General features: G+C 35.1%; 1 protein-coding gene across 1 annotated transcript in view; it reads left to right on the top strand.

The window, feature by feature from the left end:
* Positions 1-34: 34 nt before the first annotated feature.
* POLK (polymerase (DNA directed) kappa) overlaps positions 35-25267 on the top strand; it is a 35792-nt gene continuing 10559 nt past the window's right edge. Inside the window, exons 1-8 of the mRNA XM_009327243.1 lie at positions 35-101; positions 10084-10262; positions 12667-12786; positions 18401-18553; positions 18941-19072; positions 20756-20909; positions 23126-23341; positions 25084-25208. Coding sequence (XP_009325518.1) covers positions 10125-10262; positions 12667-12786; positions 18401-18553; positions 18941-19072; positions 20756-20909; positions 23126-23341; positions 25084-25208 — 1038 coding nt within the window. The 5' untranslated portion in view covers positions 35-101; positions 10084-10124. The remainder of the gene's footprint in view (positions 102-10083; positions 10263-12666; positions 12787-18400; positions 18554-18940; positions 19073-20755; positions 20910-23125; positions 23342-25083; positions 25209-25267) is intronic.

Here is a 25267-nt window from a genome sequence, read left to right on the forward strand (position 1 = left end):
CCTCTGCGCCGCCCGGTTTCGTTCTGCCTCGCCGGCTGCGCGCAAAGGCGTGTGACGAGCAGAGCGGAAAGTGTCGGTCAGCAGCCTGCCTCAGCTGCGAGGTAGCAGTGTCCTGCCTTTTATTTGCCTAATATTTCCGCAGTTCAGGGAACGAAACGATAATTTTTTTCTTCAGACTTACGTCTGACATACGTGTACTTGCCGATATTTATGGGTGGAGAAATATTTGAAAAAGGAAAAAAAAGCAGTTGAACGTGTCACTTCACAATTTACGAACAGATGTAGTGGGTTGGGAAGGACTTAAGATTTGTGCGGGCTCATCTCCTTTGTCGTGATTTCTTGGGGAAAAAGAAAAGGGTGTTAAATAGTGTTGGTTGAGGAAACTTCAGTTCTGGAACACACACTTCTGGTTATATCGCAAGAGCAATGCTGTACAATTGTATTTTCTCTGACTTCCTCCTTATGACAAATCGTGTAATTTTTCCATGTTATGCTGCTTGAAAGTTTTCATTGAGGGTTTATTATTTTTTTGAAAGAGCTGTTAGCATTGACACAGCTATTTATACGCATTCTCTATGTATATAGCAGCTAAAAGTTGAATAATGCTAGTACCATCTCGAAGTCTCTGGTATAAAGATATTTACAATGAATGCAGCACTGAGAGTGATTAGTGAAGCAGCATCATTGTCCTAAGCAATTAGAAATAAAGAACAGTCACAGATGTCTTAATATTTATGTAATCACTGGAATGCACAGAAAAATTTTTATATGAGTCTATCGTGGCTGCTATTTTAGACAATTTTCTAATATATAAAAGGTTGTTGAGAAACTATGTTCTTTGATTCACTAGCTGTTTGGAAAGAAACCAGGCAAGATACTTTTTTTTTAGTGTCTGTTGCAATGTACTGCATCTGTTAAGCAAGCAGAGTGGCTGAGTTTTGTATATATTGATATGTATGAGAATAATTTATAGTTCTTCTCTGCGGTATGTTGATGAAGTTAGGTGGTATTACCTGTAAAGCCAGTCGTGTTTTCCCCATTAAACTCTGAATGAACTTCCTTCTCTATCCTGATCAAGAGCAGGAGCATAGCCATGTGCTGTCATGCTTTCAGTCTATGACTATTCACCTAGTTCCAGAAGTAGCTCTTTTCTTTTTCTTTTTTTTTTTCTTTTTTTTTTTCTCTCCAGAATATAGATTGACTGAAACAGGTGTTAAAAAATAAAAATGCCATGGGTAGATATTATTTCAGGTTGTTTAACAAACATAGTCATTCCTGTTGGAGAGAATATTTGTTTAATTATTAACTCTAGCTAGTATTTTATAACCAAACTTTAAATGAATAAATACTGGATGCTAAAAGGTTTGCCTTTTCAACTTTTCATATAGATTTTTTTACATCTGCCACATCTTCCTAATATGTCTTATTTTTTACACAATGCCACCAGCTTATGTTCTTCCAAAAGGTGTACTGGAATTGTGAATACCTTATGTAAATTAACTCTTCTTTCTAATATTCTGACCATCTTTTTCATATGTAACTTGCGGTCTATTACTCTTAATGAGATCAGGTCATAGCTGCATTAGCAAGAATGTGGTGCAGTGGGAGTAAATTTGTAAAGGAAAGATTTGGTGCTGAGGACCTTAAGTTCATCTTACATATGCTTTAAGAGGTGTTCAGACTAGCACTAGTTCGGTCCCATGGAGGGCACCTGCATTCGCAATTGTAATGAGTCAGGTGTGCTCTGAAAGCACAGTCTTCCAGTTTAGTTTAGTTTGAAAGGAAGCTGGTTTGCCTGCTCTAAGATCAGTCTGGGATGCAAACCAAAGCATGGGCAATAGAGATGATCAAACTGATATGCTGATGTAGACCACTCACTTCTCTCTACCTTCTATGCCTTTTCCACTGGCCCTTTATTTTGCGCTTCATTGCTGTGTTTGTTCTTTCATTGAAAGCCCCAGTACTCAATCTGTACGCCTTCTAGAGATTGCAAGAAGTTTACAAATTATTGTTTTAACTGGATATAGTCATCACCTTTGTTAGAATAGTGGAACAGATACTGTTGTTCTATATTGCTGATATACTACTTGTAATATAAAATGTTTTTTCACTTCTAAAGATGTCAGTCATAAACATCATAAAGTGGATAACTTTATAAATACCTAATTTTTTTCCTCTCCCTTTTTATATCTTATTTCCACTATTGTACCTTCTGTTTTAGCGCGTTCATTGCATGTTACTAAAACACATTCACCACTAGTGTATAAACATTTTCTAGTATGTTCATGCTCATGGTGATGTTTGTTCTTAAATCTAGGACTATTTTTCTTAAGAGGATCCTTGAAGGAGCTTTGTTTATGCCACAGCATATTGCCTAATAATATAGGCTCTGAGATATAAATTATTCAGACAATTTTTTCTAAAACAATTGTGATCTCTGTGAATCACTATATTGGGGTTTTTCTTCTAAGTAAAAAAAAAATAAACAGAAGATTACTGCTTTTTATGAATATATTGGCAATAAACATCTGTAGAAAAGAGGTTGCAGATAACTACACCACTTCTGGTGTAGTTTTTACTGATGAATGTTGTTAATAACAGTTTAGTTCCTTCATTATTTTCTTTATGGATTAAAATGCTAAAACATTTGTTTTCAGTAATCTAGAAGTCCTAGGAAAACTTGGTTATAAGCCTGAGATAAATCTTTCAGTGTAAAAGGTCTTGTAAAATGCTGAATAGAGACAGAAGAAGATACCACAGTTCTTTGCCCTTTGAATAAACTTTGAAGTTTCAAAGACATGAGTCTTTTTAGACAGGGAAGCTGAAAGCAGGGTTTACAACAGAATTGTACTGCATCTTGTCTGCAGAAAATTAATAGGGCATGAGTATTCCACTTGTTTCACTTGCGTCGCTCTTCACGTAAGCGAAGAATTATTCAAACAGTTTGATGAATGGCATAAAATACATACTTTGACATTAATTTTGGGTATTGTCATAAGCAGTCTGTATTATCTGTTTACTTTGCAGTGTTTTACTTTTTAAAAGGATTGAATTGTCTGTAATTTGTTATATCTTAAAGCCAGGGAGTTCAGAAAAGACATAATTCTAGGGCTTTGTTTTTTGAAGGCTAATTCTAGGTGCCTGTATGGGATCTATGTTTTTGTAAAATGCTGAGTCAGCTGCTACTTGAAAACTAGTCCCATTCTAGTTGTATCATCTTGGGCACTTGGAATTTCCACTTCCGCAAATCCTGGCCCGGTTTTCTGTTCAGTGTTAATTTATCATGTATCTTGGCTTATTACATTTGTAAAAATACTTATATCTTTCTTAGAAGATTCTGTTTTCTAGGGAACTAGATTTTATTATCTCTTGAGAGAGAGAGAGAATAGTGAAACAGTAGCAGTTTTGAATGCCCTAGTAGGGAACCTAGGTGGTTAACACCGTGTATATCAAATGGTAGTAACACTGTTGTGCAGTTCCTCCTACCAGTTCTTTCCTTGTAAACCACTACAGGATTAAAACTGGCGGGAGTCCTCTTCTCGGGGCTATTCGGAAACCAGGGCTCTAGTAAATATCAAACCCCCTGTGACTGAAAAGAATTGAGCAGATAGTTCAGAAGATAATCTGATGTGCTTGTTTGCACGTGTCTTTGTTGGTGGTTTATCCTGCTGAGAAGGAGAGACTTCAGAGCAGCTGATACTTAAATCATTATCGGAGGAACATGTTTTTACAAGGAAATGAGAGTTAAGGAGTTTGTTATATTTGATCCCATCACCCAGAATGTTTCTTTGCTAGATGAATACTCAGAAAAGACAGGTGCACTTCTTGTGGGAAGGTATGTAACGTAATGTTACTGTTTTGGGATAAAATTGTTATCCAAATAATGGATAAATCAAGTAGTATGAAATCAAATGCACTACTGGAGTTTGTAGTGTAACTTTTTAAATATCAGAAATGTTAAAAATATTCTAGGGGGTTGAAGTTTCCTAGTTTGTTGAATGTATGTTTGTTCTTGTCTCAGAAATTCAAGAAATAAAGCAGTGCAGTTGTGGGAAACCCATTGTTCAAATGGCCTGACTATTGGTACATGAATTTCTATACCAAGGTGGGTTAGCTGGGTTTCAGTTCGTTAACGATGGTGACTTGTTGCATGTACAGCCTAGATGGAGACATTTCTGTGCAGTGAGTGGAATAACAAGTTTAGCTGCGTGGCCACCAGTTCAATCTTAATTAGCAATTGGAGTAAAAACAAAGGGGTGTCCATTAAAAATTTTGATTTAGATGAATTGTGGTCTTACTGGGAAGGTCTTGTATAGTCTCTTTTATTTATTACTTACAGTGTTGTTTCAGTAGTACCCAGAGGCTTTGTTTCGAGGTGGCCTGTGATGTGGTTTCCAGTTGTAATAATTTCCAGTGCAAGAGAGACATTTGAAAGGTTGGGTTTGAGAGTTACTCTTGAATCATTCTGCTTGGCTTGTTTGTTCTGCATTCACTCTTCAATTCTTTATTCTTTAAGTATTCTTCAATGCTTGGCAAAAAGTGATGAAGTAGATAGAGAAAGTATTTTGTGCTTACTTGTGAAGTATAGTCTTGGTACAAGTGATTTTCATTTCTGCCCAAGAGTAACCCCATTCACTTACAGTGGAGTTTAACAGCTTTCCATATCTCTTGTCAAAACAATTTTCATTAGGTTGGGTTTTTTTGTTTGTTTGTTTGTTTTTAAAAAGGGCTTGATTTCTTATCCTTTGATTCAGTATGTATATTACTTTCTACATGAGTTCTTTGGGGTATATTTTATAATTTACATTTATATAAACTGAAAATTTTTGCAAATAGGTGAATATGAGTTGTCCTGTCTGAGATCTAGAACAGTAACTGCTCATTAGTTTATGGTTTTTGGTAGAGGAAGCTGCTTACAACACTAAGCTTAATTCTATCTCAATACAAAAGAAGGTGACTGCAAAGAATGGTTATTAGTGACTTTTTTGGTAGCATTCTCACTAGAGAAACACATTTATCCAGCTTGCTTATTTTCGTTCATGTTGCTTGTCTTGGTTTATGAGGTTTTTGGTTGGCTTAGGTGTGTATTATGGTGAGGTGGTGGCCCAGCAAAGTTCTATGACAAGTGTGTTTTTTGAAGTAACTGAAATTGCCTCTTTTAGAGTCTTAAACTACTGAATTACCCTTTCACTGAAGATGTGTTAAAGCCAAATATTTCATATTTGACTTTTGAGGATCTTATGAATACTTATGAAGTGCTCTAGGAGTTTCATATTATTCACAACCATCTTCTACATGGATGTGATTATTTTAATAGTTGTTTTATGGAAGAAATTTTTCCATCCCATACTTGCACTGAGTGCTATGAACTTTGGTAATATTTGGTAATGGGTCATTTGTAAAGTTTCCATACAAAAAATAAAAGACCAGGGATCTCATGCGTTTATATATTGATATTTGAAAGGAAGCTTTTTCTGTCTTTTTCTTCTCTTTGATGTTTTTGGTATAGTACTAACTTCAGAGGCATTTATCTTCTGAACATAGAGTGATCCATACTAAACCACACTTGATTTTAGCCAAAAGCCTGAGAAGTGATCCTTTGTGGTCAAAACTGGATGAAGTAAGTACTAACTTTATTAATTGTTTATTGTGCTTTCAGTGCCTTTACAGAACTCCTATTAACATCTTGACCTTGTCATTGAAATTAAGGGTAATACTGATTTTCTTCTGATGCAGCCTACGTAACGACAGGATTCCTGAAGCTATCCCTTCATCCATTCTCTACCTTTGTACATGAAGTTAGCTGTTAAAATTTTGTTTTGTTCTTGATAAAGTAAGAATAGAAGAGTTTAAATAAAGGAATCTCTAAAACATTTTAATCGAGGGAAAATAGGAAGTTTATTTTGGGCTCATGCTACAATAAATGAGGTGTCAGATTTTGATGAAATGTTATTGGAGGCTTTTATGAGTTTTACAGAAATTAAACCATTTAATTTAGATCCTTGTATTAGCCATCCTAAAAATAATAATTAAAAAATCATATAGAAAGGAGTCTTTAGTAATTGTGTTGCTATTTGCAACATTGGTATTTTTTTACACACTGTGGAAACTTACTCAGGGCAATTGAGATGTAAAAGATGGTTCTTTACATTTGGAATATATGTCTTGATTCCTACATTTAGCTTTTGAGCTCCGGGGGAGGTAGGCAGTTGTGTATCTTAGTAACTTCTTTGCATCTCACTATTGGCATGAGCATCTGTGATAGCAAAGATGTCAGAATTTGATTTTTTTTTATGAGGACTGGTACACAATTTACATGCATCAAATCATAATTCAGTATGTAAATAAATTCTTTTTCAAGCTTTTCCAGACTGGTATCATTTTCCAGTCCTAATATTTCTTCGCAACAAGTTGTTAACACTATCAATAAAAGGCAAACTGTTAACATACTTTGCAGGTGTTAATAACTTGCATAATAACAGTGTGTCCACTGAACTGAATATTCTTAGAAATATTTTTTATGTTTCTTATGTATTATTTTATTACATGAAAATAATAATATGAAGGCATTTAAGTTTTCACACAACACACAGGGTTTCTGTTGCTGGAGTTAGAGGATTTTTACTGAAGGCAGGCTGGAGGGGTGGCACAGGATCAAATACAAGCCATTTCCTTCAGGCTAGTCCAGTCAAATGTCCAAAAATATGCTAAACTTGAATACAGGTAGAGGCACTTGAAATTAAATTGTTGCTCCGATTTTACTGCTGTTTCAGTCACTTGATACTTTCATATACTATATAACCCTGTCTGACTGGTTTAGTTGGGTTTCTGTGCCTGCTCCTAGAAGAGCTTGACTGGGGTTTTATTAGTGGTCTTTTTCCTTTTGTAGGCATCCCAGGTTACTAACAAAGCTTCCTACACAGTACTGCTATTCTGTGGTTCCTCTCTATTTTGTTTTGCATTAACTGTTGGCATCCACTGCCAAAGTCTTCCTCTTTACTTTTAGAAGTCCTTCCAGTAGCAACTGGAAAGTTACCTCCTCCACTTCTAGATGATTCTCCTACTCCCTTCCCCCCGTTCCCAAATCACAGGAATAATAGGATAGTATTTAATTGTAGGCTGCCTTCACAGGCTTCTCTGATTTCACACCCTACTTACTCCGTATGATGCTGAGAGAGATTTAACGTGTTCTGTTAGAGGAAACAGCTCAGTCTTGCAGCAGCTTCTTGAGGTGACAGCATGCCAAAAATGTCACTCTTTGCCTAGACTGTTCTGAGTTAGTGTTTCATTAGACTCTCAACTTTTACCCACTTTTTCCAAGTTGTTTTAGCAAAAATTTTGTAAGATTGTGTCACCACAAGCTAAATGTCTTCTCTAGGTCAATTTCCCATTAAAACAGTTACTACTTGTCCTTACCAGTTTCTACACTGACATTTTGTTCACATTTTGCATAGTGTTTCAAACTGTGTTTCTACTGTGTTTCCTTTAAATATTTCCATTTTCATTTTGTCTATGGCAGATGATCCACTGGTTTTATCTGACAGTGCTATATTTGTTGTCTTATTGTAGCTTTTGTGATTCATTTCAATGTGCTGAATATTTTACATATTTTTTTTCAGGCCTGTTAATCTGAAAGCAAGATAATCTTCAGGTTCTGTTCATGTTAAGCAGCTGAAAATTGTATCAGTTGTTATTCACGTTTTCCCTTCCTTTAAGCTTTGGTGGAGAACTAATATCATGTCCTCAAATAAATGTCATCTTCTTAATTCCAACCAAGGTACTATTTGACATTTATACACTTTATCATCTGGTACTAGCAATGTATTTTGTTCCACACAAGAAGCTGAAAAGGTAAACACATCAGGAGACCACCATTTATGAGACTTCTTAAATAATTATTTTTTTCATCGCTGGATATATAGCAGCATGATAGAGAAGGCTTTTGACTGACATGAATTAGTGTTTAAAGCCTCTGCTATAAAAGTGAGCCTTTAAGAGTGATCTGAATGAGGAGGGCGGAAAGATTTGTATATGCTAGGGATAAAGACACTTTCAGGAATAAGGAACAGCTAAAAATGTTGCAAAGACTGGAACAGGAAATGGAAGCAGTCCTGTGTTCATTCCAGCTTCTTGAAGGGGAGGAGTGATTAAAGAACCAGGGGGAATAGTGGAGGGGCATTTACCTTGAGTAATGTATTTATTGGGAATTGAGACCATTAGTTACCAGAAATTGCCAGTAACAATGGAATTACTGTGGAGGTAATTGATATGGGGGTGCTTATGAGCTTGAGATGAAACTTGGAATGTTGTGTGGGATGCAGTGCTTTTACCTTTAATTGAAGTCTAGCAAACCTGTTCTGGTAAATGTGTATGTTAACTGTAAGAGATTGTCCTACTGTAAGTGAAAAATTTATGAAAATGTTCATCATTGTGATCTTTTATTTGATAAATACACATAAGAGCTATGAAGCCACTCCCATTCCTAGTTGCCATTATAGTAGCTCAAGTGCTACCAAAGGGTCAAGAGAAGAGTTTTGGTCTCTATGTCACCTTTTGTTCTTTGGAATACAACAAGCGGGAGATAAACACAGCATTACTTACCTGATCTTGCAGCTTTGGAGGACATCATAAATAATAACCTGAATTAATAAAATATGATTAAAATTGGGTTATTTTTGTCAGAACTTTTTTTAAAGATGGCTTTCTTTAATATCTTGACTTCAGTTGGCTAGTATGTTTCAGGAGATCTTGAGGAAAATACAAGCATTACCACCATTAATTATAAAAAAATCACCCATGTGGTTCTTTAATAGCAAAAATTCATCTCTAAATGCAAAAAGATGTAATGACCTTCTTCAGTTTGGTTGCTAATGAGGCCCACTTAAGTCCTGGATTGGGAAAGCGGCATTTAAAGAAAAAATGTAACACTTAGATTTGTGTAATTTGTGGTTGTTTAATAGAGCTGCTGTATATGCCTGAAAGGGTGTGGCTTCTCCAAACAGGAAGGGCTCCTATTACAGGGAGCAGCTTGAAGGGGAAGTTTAGGACTGGATGTGCTTCCTGCATGAGAGTAAAGCTGAAGTGGTTTATGACTCAGCATCTTGGGGTAGGAAGAAATTGTTTCTGTATGCTTTTGCAGTAATAAGTACATGTTAAGTAATTTATGCCAGTATCACACTTGGATTCTGCTTGTTTTAATCTGGCAAAAATAAGACCACAGGTTCGTGCTACAGAGGATAAAATTTACTTTCTTTAATTTTTTTAAGATCAATTTAATAACTAGACAATTTACCATATAATTAGAGCCTATCAAAGGATTCAGCTATTTATGTTCGTAAGCAACAAGGGAAGATGTCAGAAGTTCACATATCTGCATGTATAAGAAATTATTGATGGCAGTAATTGAGTAGTAAAGGCTTGGTAAGTTGTATTAGTTGGATACCATGGCTCTACAAATTAACGGAAAAAAAGAACGCGTGAGTTTTGCCCTGAATTAAACAATAGGGTTTTATTCAAAACTTTTAATTGAAGCCATCTGCTTCTAAAAGATGAGCTTTAACACAAACAAAAGTTTTGAATTTGAGCTAGAAATTACTGGGAAAGATTCTATGGCTTGTCTCAAGCAGGAATCAGGACTCAATGGTCTTCTGCAATTTAAAAATCATTCAATTTCTTTTAATGTAATAATCTAGTGAGCAGTATCTTGTATTTAAGGCAGCATTGTTTCATCTGACAGGTTAACATACAGGCATAAATCTCATGTGCATGTGTAAGGTACTAGTCTTTACCTGAAGTTGGTGGTGCTCAATTATTTCTGCAAGGGAGCTTTTAAAAGAGTATGTTTTTAAGTTAATAAAAAAGTAAAATCTTACTGTCTCCAAACACTGGTAGAGTTACAGGTGGCTTTATGTGGTGAGTGTGGCAGGTCAGCCACTTTACAGGAATACAGGTCTTCATATTTGTGATAAGTATGTTGTATAAAATGCTTATTCAATAAATACAGCAAATGTATTCCATAATTTTTTTTTGTATTGTTTGGCTGGAACTTAGAAACAAATATATGATTTAAATTCTTTTTTTCAGGTATTAGGTCTTAAAAGAGGTACTCATTTTCAACAAATACTATGGACGACATGAAAAAATTTGGTAACAGCTCTTGCAATGATGGAGTTCTACTTAGAATGGGCCTCAATGATAACAAAGCTGGAATGCAAGGTTTGGATAAAGAGAAAATCAATAAAATCATCATGGAAGCTACCAAGGTTGGCTTGATTACTCTTTTCCGGGTGTTTTATCTGTTGTCCAGTATCATAAGGCCGTCCTCCTCCCTTCCCCAAATTTTATCCCCCATTTATCTACGTGTAAATGGAGGGTAGATTCTAAGAAGTGTATGTGTGGGGAGGAAGGGGAGGGGCTGTAGCTTAGGGTACCATAGGGTACTGTTGGATTCATCCACAGGGACGAACATGGAGGAACACAACTGAGTACGTCCTTAGGTGCTCCCTTTTTGCCCAAAGCAGTACATAAATATCATAGCATTGTCCAGAGGTAACTGTGAAGCTTTCAGCCTCCTTAAGCCTCTTTGTTTTCCCCTTTTCCATTCCTTTTGCCTGCCCCATCATTAATCAGCCAAGCAGATCTACTTCTATTGGTTACCTTACTGTAACTGATGAATTTGATGTAATCAGGTTTTTCTAGTACTTTCAGTAGAATTTCTTTGTGCTTCCTGCCTGTCTTCTTGACTGTCTTCTCAGTATTCAAGAGAGGTGGCCAGTAGCGTGCAACTTTGTACCAAAGATCCACAGAGGACCGCACAAAATCTACAAAGCATTGAAATATTAGCCCTCTTATTTTTTTTGGAGAGCCATCACATAGAACTATATGGGGATAACACTTTGTTTGAGCAACTCTGCATTTTCTTACTTTTCCTTGCACAAATGTGTATTTCTTTTGGTGTTGCTATGGCCCTAGGTTATGTGCTTGATATTTTGCTCATGAACTCTGTGTTGACTACTACTGCTCTGTGGTAAGCTGCAGAGGAGTCAAGGGGAAGCAGAAAACATACTGCAAACAGCTCTTACTTGGCAAACTTTTTTTTGCTTGCATTTTCACTTTGATGATACTTTATATGCTATCAAGCCCCTTATTGATTAGATGTTTCTTCTACTTATTCTGTTCACTCTTTCTTGAAAACTTAGTGCTTTGTCAGACATATCCCTAATAATGATATTTGGATAAATTATTGCGTCAGAACAGTTACTATTTCATTTCCTGGTACGAAATAGAAAGAACTGTAAAATAGGCTTTCAAAACTGATATATAGGCATCTATGTATTAGAATATATTTCTGTCAAAAAAAGCAAAAGAATATAAATACCAGATATAGCTTGAGAAATCTGAAAAGAAGCATTGATTCTGTTAAGCTTTTCTTTAGTCTTCAAAATTACACTTACAAACACTACCCACAATTGTATTACAACAAGGTTTTATAGCATTTCAACTGTGAAATACTGCAAGAGACTTAAAAAAGCCCACAGCTTAATAACAGTCTTAAGTATTGGGTTGCTTCCTACACCAACATTTTGGTACTTGTTTCTTTCAGTGAGTCTCAGCAAGTCATGTTTGATTGCAGAGGGGAGAAAAGATGAAGTGCATGTCTGATATTGAAACAAGACACACCCTAATTTCTTCTAATTAGAGATTTCTTCTAAGCAATGAGACATGACACATTACAGTCTTGCCATTCATCCTTTTTATCATTATTATAAAAGTGGATATTTTTGCTTTTTATGTAAATGCCTGATTCTTATCTGACTATGGCTGAATTCTTGGCATCAGTGACAGTTTGGTAGTCAGAGGCTTTGAGCTAAAAAATTGTCCACTTTTGCAGGTGGTTCAATAAAAGACATTAACTCTTTCTGCAAGTGTTATTTCTCTTGTAAGCTAAGCAGATGTTGCAAGAAAAATATATTTTTTCCTGGTTTTGAATTTTCTTCTTTTCTATTTCATTGTATGCCGCCTTTTCTTTGTCATGAGTCAGGAAGGGAAGTCACGTTATACGTTCTCTACATGATTGTCGTCTTTTTATGTTTTTGTTACATTTCCTTTTATTCCTTCCTTTTCTTGAAGGAACAATTACATACTTCATGATAAGAGGGCTTTTTTATACCCATTTGCTTTTCATCATCCTCTTCCAAATAGCTTCTAATTCTGCAGTGTCCTTCAAGATTAAATGGTCAATGACATACTCAACATTATAAGTGGATTTGACTTTTACAATGTCATTATTTATTTCCATGTAGATTAAATGCTTAAATAATTTTTTTTTTAGAGTTTTATACTCCTTATCTTGGAGGTATTGCAAAGAATAGTTCGACTTTTATGTACTATTTTGGAATTTTTGTTGTTAAGTGTTAGAACGAGTAAGTTCTCTAAATAGTCCCTTATACTCAGATGAGTATAGGGGATTTGAGAAGGAGAAATATATTTACATCATTTAAGGAGAGAGATGTAAAGCACTGCTGATCTCTTTTCTGTGTCATTTATATGAAAATCCAAAGTATGCATTAGAAACCATTACTATGTTTTCTGTATTTAAAGACCAAATGTGGTTGTTTATAGGAAAAGACAAATAAAAACCTTCGTGGTTTTGCAATTTTCTTCCAGGGTTCTAGATTTTATGAAAATGAACTTAAAAAAGATCAACAAGTTAACCAACGAATTGAAAAAATGATGCAGCTAAAAGAGAAGATTACAACACAACAGCTCTTGAAAGCACAGCTGCAGGTACTAATCTTGTAAAGACTTTTTGGAGTAAATGGCATATGATAAACATTTTGGTGTGTTCTAGTTTATTGCATTAAATTCTGGTGATAAGTACAATTTTAACTACCATTTTGATGTTAGTCATGCAAGTAAAAGTGCACAATGTTTCGATGATGTAATCTTAATAAAAACTTGCTAGAAGAATAGATTGTAAAATCACTCTGAAATGTTCTCTAAATGAGTAAAATGTAAATGCAGCGTAATTCCTGTTCTTCGAAGTCTGATCAGTTTAAAGGGATGTCATTATGGTTTATGTAAAAGTTTTGTTAGATACCATGTTAATAAGTATCACATCAGTCTTGAGTTTACTTTCTTTTTTTATTATACATGTATATTTGTGTTCGATGGCCTGCAATGGGGTGAGTGAGATCACAGTTGTCAATTTGTCTGGATATCATTTATTCCTTATTTATGCTAATTAATGAAAAAATCATCATGGCAAACAGTCACAAGAAATATAAGTATCCTGAACTAGAAAGATGAAGATGCTATTTCTCTTCTCAAATGCTGGTGATAGATAATAGTATCCAAAGTATTACTGTATATGAAAGGCTGTTAAAAGAAAACAGCACCAAGGTTGCACACTAAACATTCTTAGGTGCAACAGAATTAAAGTTACTTGTAGAAGCTTAATTCCTTTCTTTTTTCATTTGTACTGTGATTCAGTCTTTAATTACATGATTGCTTGCTATTCTTCCCTAACAGGATTCCTGCTTCATTCAGTGCACAGTGCAGACAGTGTTCACTGAGTGGGCAATTATTCAATATTTACTGTTGTCCTCATTGTTCAACGCACGGCCCCAAGCTTTATTTGTTGTACACTAGTCTAATCCAGCTTTGAATGCAGAATTACTGACTTCCTCATAGGCTTTTCTATGTTGTACACCACATAGTGTAAATTCTTTAAATTATTCTTTTAATACTCCAGCAAAGTAGAGTGGTATTTTTGTTTTGTAGATGAGGAGCTGAAGCACATGAAGATTAAACACATCCATTAATTTTCAATGCCATTGTGAGGATTAAAGGTCTTGAGCTTTGGTGTACAATCTTCTTTTGTTCATTGCAGATTTGCAAATCACTTCTGTAAATTAGATGCCAGTGTCTCAAATTTGTGCCCAGAAAAGCTTGCAATTACTGAGTACCTCTGAAAAGTTTGTTATAAGCCTGTATGCCTCTCCTGTTTTTAGTTAATCTTTTAACATGGATTAGTTATGTGTCTGCTTGTCCGTTGTGGTTTTTTTTTTTCTGGGGTAGCTTTTAAGTCATTTAATTATGAAAAAGTACTTCCATTTCCATCCTTCCTTTACCACAGAACTTTTCATTTCACAGGGAACAGTCTGTCATATAAAATGAATGACATGAATGACACAGATCCTAAAAAATTAGTGTATGGTTATGTAATTAAACAATATATAGTGCATATAGTGAAAGCCAATAAATTTTAATTGACGACCCTCATGCTGTCTTTTTCTGAACTTGATTCTTTGATCTTGCAACATAATGTTATTTTCTTTCAATGTTTTGTATGAAAATCGCTTTGTATAGAAGAAAAAAGAAGCTTAAAAAAAGAGAGAAATTCTTTCTTGTGTGTCTTACTGGGACCTGAGTTTCATACCCCATGTTTGAAATCTTTATGCCACTTGCCCAAATAGCAGTCGTCTTTATTTCCAATGGAGTAACTGTTAAGTGAGCTGCCATACTGCATGAGAACTGTCATTAGAAGAGGATAACATGCATGCTTTTTTGCTGGCTAATTTTAGTTCTTTGCTGCTATAAAAACATCTTGACCTCTTGGATTTTGGTTCCATGCTTTGTATGCAGATAAGCTCTGGTTCATGATTGTTGTTGCCCTCATTTCTTTATCACAAGTTCTGACCCTTTTGCTTTCTCCTCTTCTTTCCTTTAATTTGTCCTATCCTGAATTTTCCTTTTCATGCCTCACATCCCCAGATTACTATCAGTCCTCTTTCCAAAGCCGTCCTTGTTTATGCCTCCAGAGTCCCCATTGAAGTCCCCAGTCTCCTGGTCCAGCTAGTCTTTATCTGTCTATGTCTGATATCCTGAATGCCTCCCCCTTTTCCTGTCACTTACCCACCAGCTACTCTTCCCCAGGCCATTATCTCCACTTTTAACTTGGCAAGTCTTGTTTGTCCTATTTGATTTTTTTAATATATGCTGTGTGTGGTTTAATCAGCTTCTCCAGGTCTTCAGATATGGATATAGTCACCTCTCATTATCTTCTTCTTCTTCATTGTTGTTGTCTATCGAGTTCTTGAACTCTTCTTTTTAGTACTATCTTCTGATATACCATAAGAGAATTTGTTCTCCTAAAATTTGTAATTGGGAGGTACTCCAGAATTACAAAGGTATCCATATATCTACTTTTATGAATGCTGCAAGTTCTCATCTGCAGATCAAGTCTTGTTTGTAGGATGGTTTGAGGCTCAGATATGGCTTCCTAAGCTGGCAGTTGATGTATGTGCTGTAATCTAAAACCAAACAAACAAACAAATCCCCACTTACTGGATTTGTTGGACAAAATCCTGGTTACATGGTGGAAACAGTAATATAAATGTAGAATCTGCAATGTAATGCTCTCTTTCTCACCACTAGTGTGTGTGTATGCCAAGGAATTTGTGAGGGTATTTCTCATATTTTTAGTTTTTCTTAGAAGGCCTTCTTTACAGAAGGGCACTTACCACAATTGATTTTGTAAATATTGGAGTTTAGAAAGTACTTGTAAATATTCTTAAAACTGCCATTTCCCTGTACAAATATTTCTTTGGTTTTTTGTTTGTTTGTTTTAAATAATCCGAAATGTGAAAGGTAGTTTGAAGTTTTCCTAATGAATGTCATTGTTGCCTTTTAAGGGAAATTATATACTGTACAGTATCATGTAATTCTTAATTTTTGAAAAATTTTCTCTAACAGTTAGATTATCCTAACAACTTAGAGTGGAATTGCTTGAAATTCAGCAGTAGTTAATAATACTTTAAAAAGTGTCCAGCTGGTAGCAGATTTGCAAACTGCTGTAGTGATGTTTGCTATTTTTATCCATGTGGGTTTTATCCCTGATGTTTATTCTGTAAATAGCTACTATTGTCTTAAAATGGTATCACTGTTTGTTATCTCTTCACCTTGTCAGATGCTTTTACAAATATAAAAAAGATTTTGAATAATCTTTTCTGTCTTACTTTGACAAAGCAGTTTAAGATAGAAAACTTGTATTTTGCATCATGGGATAAGAAAGAATGAGAGGTTACTCTTTAAATTGTCTAAAAGTCACTATAAGCAAAATCAAACTTCTAATTACAATTTGTACTTTTTAGGTTTTTTTTCATCTAGCTTAGAAATAAAAAAACTTAGTATCTCTTTTTATCTTTAAAGGAAAATGGAAAGCGGCTTTTAAAAACTTGTCAACCTGGCTTGCCTCTAAGGAACTATTCCATAACTTTCTTTATCTTACTAAGGAAACATTTGTAGGTGCCCAGAATCCTCTGAGTACATCTGGGTGTGTTTTGGTTTGGCATATTACTTGTATCACTTGCTTTTGCTGAAAAGTTATCTTTTTGTATTTCTCATTAGTTTAATGTAATTTTACTTCATTCTTTAGATGCATATGTTAGCTGATCAGTAAGTATCATGTTAGAAATACATTTGGGGAGGAAAAGGAAGAAGTTTGTTATAAATGTGATAAATTGAAATACAGAAGTTATGTAACTAGAGGAGCAATTGACAGTATTAATTAATTAAGCAATTTGAATTTGAGAGTAACCTGAAAATTATCTGTAAGGTATAGTTTAAAATGAGGATGCTTTTCATTATTACAGTGTGACTTGAACCCTTGCTGAATTAGTAGTGTAATCAAAACAATGTAAATCCCCCACTTTTTGTTTGTTTGTTGTTTGAATGGCTTTCCCCTTGTGCTTTTAATTTGTCTAAACCAGTTTTCTTGCCTCAGGGAGCATACTGTGCTCTTCTCTATGGAATAGCCTAGTTTGAGGCCCCATTCTAGCCTTTCATCCCTCAAATCAACTTGGAACAAGACAGATAAAAGACTTTGTAAATCATTACTCAATTTAGTTAGAACATTCATAGCCACTTGCCTTGGTTCAAGTGTCTTCAGCTCCATAGATGGGTTTTTGGATAAGGTTTTCATGTTTTTTATTAAGCAGCTCTGTCGAGAGGAAAAAGAAAGAAACTGTCTTCAAGTAACCGTGCAAATTGCACATAAACATTCCTCTCCAGGACCATTAACCCATTGCAATCAAGCCGGAGACATTTCTGTAAAGGGTGTCCCCTGTGCTTGCAAGCGAAGTGAAACTTTGGTGCCTTTTCACTACTTGCATTTCTTGAGTTTTATTATGCCTATATGTTGGTTTTTTCCTAGCAGTAGCAACCTTTTGTTGTGTAAATAGAGGTTAGCATAGTGATTAGTGTGGTTAGATAATCATAGTTTGATAGCACTTCCTTTTTTTTTTTTTAATATTTTTTACTTTATTTTCTCTTTCGCTTCTAGAATGATGTGTGGTACTGCCAACATAGTCAAATCAGTAGATCTTAAAAATTGCCTGTCAAATAAAGCACTCATGCTTTCTGGTGACACTCACAGTTCATACCTCATTCATAGTTGAAAGATACTTCAGAAACAAGCACACGATCTGCATGTCTTTTGGTAAAAGAATGCAAGCAAATTAAGCACAATTAAAGTATTTCACGGAGAGGTCTGTGTGCTTGGCCTCTGTCTCACAACACCATGGAGCTGATGAAGCAGGAGTACTTGCTCACAGTCTACTGGTAGACAATACAACTTTAACTCTTGGAGTGAAACGCACTTTCTACGTATGGGCTTTTCTTTAAAAGTCACCTTGCGGTTTTGCTAGCAACCCAGCCTTATATGATATGATTCCTGTAACAAATGTTGAGAAATTTTATGAAGGGATTAACAGTAGCTTACTTAGCAGTAAATGAACCTGTTTGTTTGAGACCTTATTTCTGACAAGATGAGGTAGATGGGATCTGCCCTGTGAGCTGTTGGTCTTCTCTTCACCTGTCTAGGCCAATTTTCTGAAGTGTGATAGCTTAATTTAGGAGTGGTGGAAATTCTCTAATAGCATGTTTTCAGTTTATGTATGATACTATAATATCTATCACTACTGTATATACTGTAGTATATACAGTATTATACAGTAATATATATTGTATAATATATATTGTATAATATATACAATACTATATATACTGTATACACTACTACTATGTATCACAGTAGCTAAAGCTGCATATTCAATGGTCTTACATCATCTAATTCAGACAAACTTAGTATCTTTTTTTTTTCCACATAGGTGGGGTTTTGTGGTTTGTTGGGGTTTTTTCATTGGGTTTTTGAGTTTTTTTGTACCATTTGCTGCAGCAGTGTTCTCTCTGAGCAAGTTTCTTCAGAAACTTAGTTGGGTATTTTTTTGTTGGTGCTTTTTTAACAATATGCCAGATGCATTTGAGTTTTTAGGATCATCTGTACTGTTGTACTTCTGCCAGGTTAACAGTTTTTCAATTACTGGTTTATTCTGTTCAGGTGGACAAGCTTGTGATGGAACTGGAACAGAACCGTAACCTTAGCAGTACGATTGTACACATTGACATGGATGCCTTCTATGCAGCCGTGGAAATGAGGGACAATCCAGAGCTGAAGGAAAAGCCTATAGCAGTGGGATCAATGAGTATGTTGGTAAGACCAAATGTCAAACTAATACAGAAATCAATTACATGAATCTAAAGCGTAATAAACCATACAATAATAATATAATACAATGACATTGTTATATAGATAATTTTTATAAGTGTGGAAAAAATAGGAAAAATAATAGAGGAAACATCTGTTCTTAGACTAGACCATGTAAGCTGGATTTTATTTTTCAGTGAAAAGTGTACTGATGAAAGTTTAAAGCATGTAAACAGATTGAAAGGCGGTGGCAAGGGGGGGGGAATGCATATAAACTCTCAGCCTTGTCAGTCTTTTCTCTGTGGAGATATGTGATTAGAATTTGATTATTTAACACTAAACTTCAAGAAAAAATTGATTACTAAACACTAAACTTCTTTAATCTTTCCTAAGTCCACCTCAAATTACCACGCTAGGAGATTTGGTGTACGTGCAGCCATGCCTGGATTTATTGCTAAAAAGCTATGTCCACATCTAACTATAGTACCATTAAACTTTGAAAAATACAGCAAAGTGAGTAAAGAGGTAAGTCTGAAAGTGCTTTCTAACCAAAAGTCAGTGTACTTGGTTTTAGACTCAGACTTGGTTTAGACTGTAGATCAATCAGTTCTAGATAGTATGAAAAGTGGTAGTTTAAATATTAAACTCTTCAGTAATGCAGCTTTGAACATAAGTTAAACAAAACATTGGTGCTTTTGGGAAAGGAGATGAAAAAGCATTGCATTCACCCATCTTGCCATTTTAATGAAGTCAGTAGTGATGCTGATAGAGATTTTCAAAACTGTGTAGTGAGCTAGTGGTACCGCTTGAGCCCTATTAGTCTTAAAACACTGAAACTATGGAGCATAATCTAATTACTAGGAAGCTGCAAGTACATAGGAAACATGGAGATAATAATTTCATACAATGCATAATCATCATTTTGAATGCTAATTACTGGAGAGAGAAGCAAAGAGCATTAGTGAGTTCTAAATGCAGATTCATTTGTTTTAAAAGAAGGGACTTGAAATAAATAGCAGAAAATTAGGGAGAAAAAAAATTACATTTTGCTTTAATGGAAGTAATTTTCCTTAGTGCCAGAAGAAATACTTAGGATACCCCATCCTGTTTAAAAAAGAAAAGAAAAAGATCTTTTGTAGGTCTTAAATCAAACTAGTGCATGGCACAAGTCTCTCGACTTCAATAAAATTATACCAAGATTTATTTATTTGTTTTTATGAAGCCTCAATTTCTTCACATAAGTAAAGTAAGCTAATTACTAATTTTGATCTTATTTTTCTCACTTCTGTATAAAAAAAGCATATGTAAATGTATTTTAGAATGGGTTTGAACTTGTTAAGGATCTTGGATTTTATTATATGTATTTCATTTGTTTGATGGGGTAAAGTACTAAAGGTTCAGGTTGTTTTGGTTTTTTAGTTATGTCTTTCTCTTGTGATTTGGATTGAAAGTATTTAAATTTATTTCATTTTGTCATTAAAAGTTTAGCAGTGAATCCTATCTTTAATCAGTTTCAGAAAGATGAAGTGCATGTGAACAAATATTGTGATATCTAAGAATTTGACCAAAACTGATAGAGAAAACATGACACAGTCAAATTTTTCCCCTTGTTTAAAAAAAGGAGAAGGGGAGAAAAAAGAGGAGAAAAGGTAGAGATTTTATTTTGATCATTTAATTTATTATGTTGCATTTTGGGAAGATACAGTTATCACTAAAGATTTTTCTACCAAGTTTTGCCTGTGGCATTAACCAGTGCTCTAAAACATTGGCTATAACTTTAGTTTGAATGTAATTTAAAACTTAAGTGTTATGGTTTTTTTTTTTAACTTTTGCATATGTGATGTCTGACACACAGTGCACAGAAAGGTGCATCCGCTCATGTGCTCTGCTGAGTTCCCAGATCCCAAGAGTTTTATTCAGGTGGTTATTGCAGTGTCTGTGGAGTCTTTATAGACTGATCTTAATGACCTCTGCAGTAAAATACACTGCTCAAAATCTGTTTAGTTCTCACTTGTTACTGATGTCTTGCTACTTCTGAGAAACAGTACTGTAATTTTCCAATATCGATAAATAATTTGTTCTATAAATATCTTTAATATTGATTGGTCATCTTGAAGTTTCAGAGTACATTTGTTCACCTCATAATTGTGTGTCAAGATCTGCTCTTACAGCAACAAGGCTTTAAACTTTCACTATGTGTTTATCAAGGTTAGAGAAATACTGACAGAATACGATCCCAATTTTGTGCCTGTGGGCCTAGATGAAGCCTACCTGAACATAACAGAGCACTTGGAGGAAAGACTGAACTGGCCTGAAGATAAGAGAAAACACTTTTTTAACACAAAAAGCACTACAGAAAAAGGTAAGCAAATTACTCTCTTTTCATGCAGACAACTGACAGACAGTTTCTTTTAGGGATCCTTGGCAGAATGTTGATGGCACTAAATCGTAGTTATGATTTAAGCTTTATTTTCTTAACAGGGACTTATGATTAGTATAGCACAGAATTTATGGTTAGAATAGCACAGGCTTTTTACAAGCAGAATCAATGTAGTACAATAGTGTAATACGGAATTTGTAACACAACTTGACTTACAATTTCTAATCACCTGGACCCTCTGCAGATTGGCTGAAATCTTAATACATGGTTTGCTGTATCAACATAACAATCATAATCTAGACTCGAAAATCTTATAAAAGAATATGAGTCACTCCCTCAGTCCTTGGAGGAAGCAGACGATGGTGGAGGCGTCCCTGGCCACCGGGGTGTCACGATCTCACTGTCCAGCAGCAGTTCTGGTCCAAGTTCCCCCTTAGGACTTGTAACTGCTTGGTTTTACGGACAGTGCTCTGGGTGCTGGTACACTTCCCTGTTCTGTGGCGGGGTCATCAGCAGCACCGGGTTGGCCGGGTGCCTGGGGCCTTCAAGGCTGGCAAGGAAGGCAGTTAATGGCCTGGTGCCCAGGAACCTTGAGGCCAGCAGGGAGGGGAAGAAGAAATGTGTTTGGTTCGTCTACTTGGTGCACAAGACCTTCAGGGCCTGGTAACGAGGGGAAAGGGAACGAATACGTGACCTGCTCGGTCACAGAGAATGGCCGCGTGCCTTACAAAATGGCGTTAGTTATGCTAACCACACTACTAGGGGTCGGGAGCAGGGGGTACTGCTCACACATGCATATAACATAAGCTTCAGTTAAGCTGCACCCATTGAAAATGTAGATACTTAAGTCCTTGCATAATTCATCCTCCCATATACTCTCTACCTCTGATTTGTTAGTTTACAGGTTATTAACTTCTACTACTCACCCATGCATAAAAGGTATGCTGATGATGATTTGGACTTGGAGGTTTTATTTTTTTTTTAACTTGAGTAAAATGTGTGAAAAGTGGTACTAAGTTTACTAAACCCAATTGTGTGTTTTAGGTGTGTATTTTTCCTTTACAATTCAACATGATAATTTTGCAAATAAGTAGTTATAATCTTAGGACTTAAGGAGGTATATAATAAATAAAATTACTGTTCTAAAGGTTATTTGTATTTTGCAAAGATGTTTCCTAAAATACTATAGTGAGTCCTGTACATCAGAAACATGAGAAATTGTCTGCAAAGACAATGTGCGTAAGCTCTAGTTATGTGATTATTTTACAAGACTAAAAATGTATAAAGTAATGAGCACTGCAGGAGTTACAGTAATGCTTAAGATATGACTGGATTTCATTTGGCTCTAGAAGATGAAGTTGGAACCACATCCACAACTGTATACCCAATCGGGAATAATAAAAAAAGAGTCGTACAAATGGTTGATTGATGCACAAACCGGAACATTTATATTATCAGTATTCAAAAAGTATCTAAATAGCCATTTAGAGGATAATCAAGGATACACTACTACTGAAAAGCATTAATAGAATAGAATAGAAAGAAACAAACTGGCATAGTCTTCACAAAATAAATACCACTGATGCGTAGTCATGTGCCTTTTCATACTTCTCTGACATCTTCGTTCTTCTGAAACACAAACAAGCACTCAGAATGTGAAACTGTAATAGTAAAGTTTGTAGAGTCAGACAAAGGGCTGCTGACATTACTTGTTCTACCATGACTGCAGCTGAAAACAAGAAGCTCACCAGGCTGATGGTTCTAGAACCAGATATTCCAGAACCTTAATTTTCTTCAGAGAATATTGAAAAAACTGCAAAATATTTTTATTTCCACAAAAAGAAGGAGCATCTGACCTTCACTCTGATATGAAACAAAAATAATGCCAAAATTTTGATGTTTTTCTGCTGCTACAGCAACAGGCCATTAAACCTTGTTGCTTTTCTGGAAGTTATGTCCAGTCTCCTAGCCAATTCTTCCAATCTCAGTGAAGCTCAAATCATATTAAGAACAAAGCAGTTATGAGTCTCCTTTCTTCAAACAAAAAAGTAATGCAATTGCTTTGGCTAAATAATTGGGGTTTTTTTTTCAAACAGAAAAAAATAAAACTGCTAATGAACTCTTTAGCCACTGCAGAAGGAAATCAATGAAGTACGTGTTTTAAATGGATGGTTTGTTTGTGTTTCTATCTAACATAGATAAAGATGATATAAATATATCTGCCAAATTTAATGAAGATGGGTACTCTTCTTCACCAATACTGTTTGAAGACAACGCACCTCTGATGGATGACCACCCTGAACAAAGAGATCAATCAGTGGAAAATTCATTTGTCTTCGGAACTTCTGCAGAGGAAGTTGTGAAGGAAATTCGCTTTAGGATTGAGCAGAAAACTCAACTGACTGCTAGTGCAGGTATTCAGACTAATAATAATAATAATAATAATAATGCTTTGTACTTCCACAATGTCTTCTACTCTAATGTCAGAGGGCATTAATTAAGAAATTAGCATTGTCACAGCATTCTTGTGCTGCAAAGAAATACGCTCTCTTTGCAAGTCTGCAAAGACCATGACTTTCAAGTGTTTCAAGAGATGTTATGGCTATCAAAGCCACTCCTGTTTTTGTTGGGTTTGGGGTTTTTTTTTAATCATAGAAACAGTTATATCATCTCTCTGCTTCTTTCTTCTTGAAATATAAGTAGTGTGGAAGAACAACCAGTGCACTCAGGAGCTAATCTTAGCACTGGTGGCTGTTGTTTTAGTGCTTCATGTAAATTGTTTTCATAAGCCAGTGGTCATAGTGAAATCTGTCACTGGTTGCTAAATTGCTGTTAGTTTGAATAGCAGATTCATATTGTTAAGTATTTCTAACTGTTCTCCACACTGTTCCTTGCTTAAGGCAATATCAAAATTCATTAAAAGGTTAGTTCCCAGTGAAGTAAATATGTGTTGAAGTTAATAAACTATTCACTAGCTTTTTAATATTCACCATTCAAGTTTTATGACTTTTGACTTCAGGCAACCTACCTGTAAGTCTCAACTGTTTTGATAATAATCTGGATTAGGTCACTAAACAAGTGTATGTCCTTAGCCACTTAGTTTGGATGCCATCTGAACTGCTTTGTGAACCAGGTCAGTGAGGCATCAGGGAGTGCTTTATGAAGGAGCTATGGAAGGCCAGGGAAGTGTTGAATGTAAGCAGAGGTAAAGGAACAGCTACTAGGAAGAAGCAGGATGAGACCCCCCTCCCATGTATGTTATTTCTTGAGTGGTAGCAAAATAATAATTTTGTTCTACTAAAATTTGGTCTTCTTAAGGATAAGTTAGTATTTAGAAAACAGACATAGCTTTTGTAAGTGCATCAGGGGTTTTAAGCGCAAAAGTGAAAAACAGAAGGCTAATTGAAAAAATACTGATAATCAATAATAAATAGAATTACTTTTACCATCTTGAATAATACGTTGTATCAATGAGCAAATAAAAATTTACACCTCTAGGGCTGTAGCGTAGAATAATTGTATTTTTCTTGCTAAACCAATTCCAGAGTTCATTTGTAAAAACAGATACTTTGATAGAACAGAACAATCCCTCCTCATCCCTACCAGTGTCAGTGAAAAATATATATATATTTCTAAATAACTACATGGCAGTGGTAGCCCACAAAAGACTTTAATTTGGTAAATTTTGTCAAAATTAATTTAGTCTTTTTGCTGAAATACAAACAAGAAATATCTCCTTCTCATTAAGAGTTCATTATAACTGCTGTTGTAAGCATTTCCTTTTGTCTTACCATAATCACCATCATAAAATTGTTCAATCATGTAACTGATGTTATTTTTAAACACTTGGTATTTAACCCCTCATGACTGATTAGTGCATGTTGTGTTACCCTGACTATCTTAAAGTAGTAGGTACACTTTATCTGGTGCATCCATTATATTTAATCTACCACATGTATTTATATTCTCACATCTATTGCAAAATTTTTTTGCAGAATTCTAACAAATCTGGTCATCAGTTATCATCATTCTTTTGCTTATGTTTAATTTTTGCCAAATGTATAGGCTACTCTTGTGCTTTTAAATATTGGACAGTTGAAATTAAACGTTGTCTTCTATTTTTTAAAAATATGGGTTTTGTTTGTTTGTTTTTAAGGAATAGCGCCAAATACAATGTTAGCAAAAATGTGCAGTGATCGTAATAAACCTAATGGGCAATGCAGAATTGCTCCTGAGAGACAAGCAGTGCTAGACTTCGTAAAAGATTTGCCCATTAGAAAGGTAAGAAATACCATGACATTTACTATGCAATCATGTACATTCCTTATGTTCTAAAAGCA

This window comes from Pygoscelis adeliae, unplaced genomic scaffold, assembly GCF_000699105.1.
Source record: "Pygoscelis adeliae isolate BGI_AS28 unplaced genomic scaffold, ASM69910v1 Scaffold26, whole genome shotgun sequence".
NCBI lineage: Eukaryota > Metazoa > Chordata > Aves > Sphenisciformes > Spheniscidae > Pygoscelis > Pygoscelis adeliae.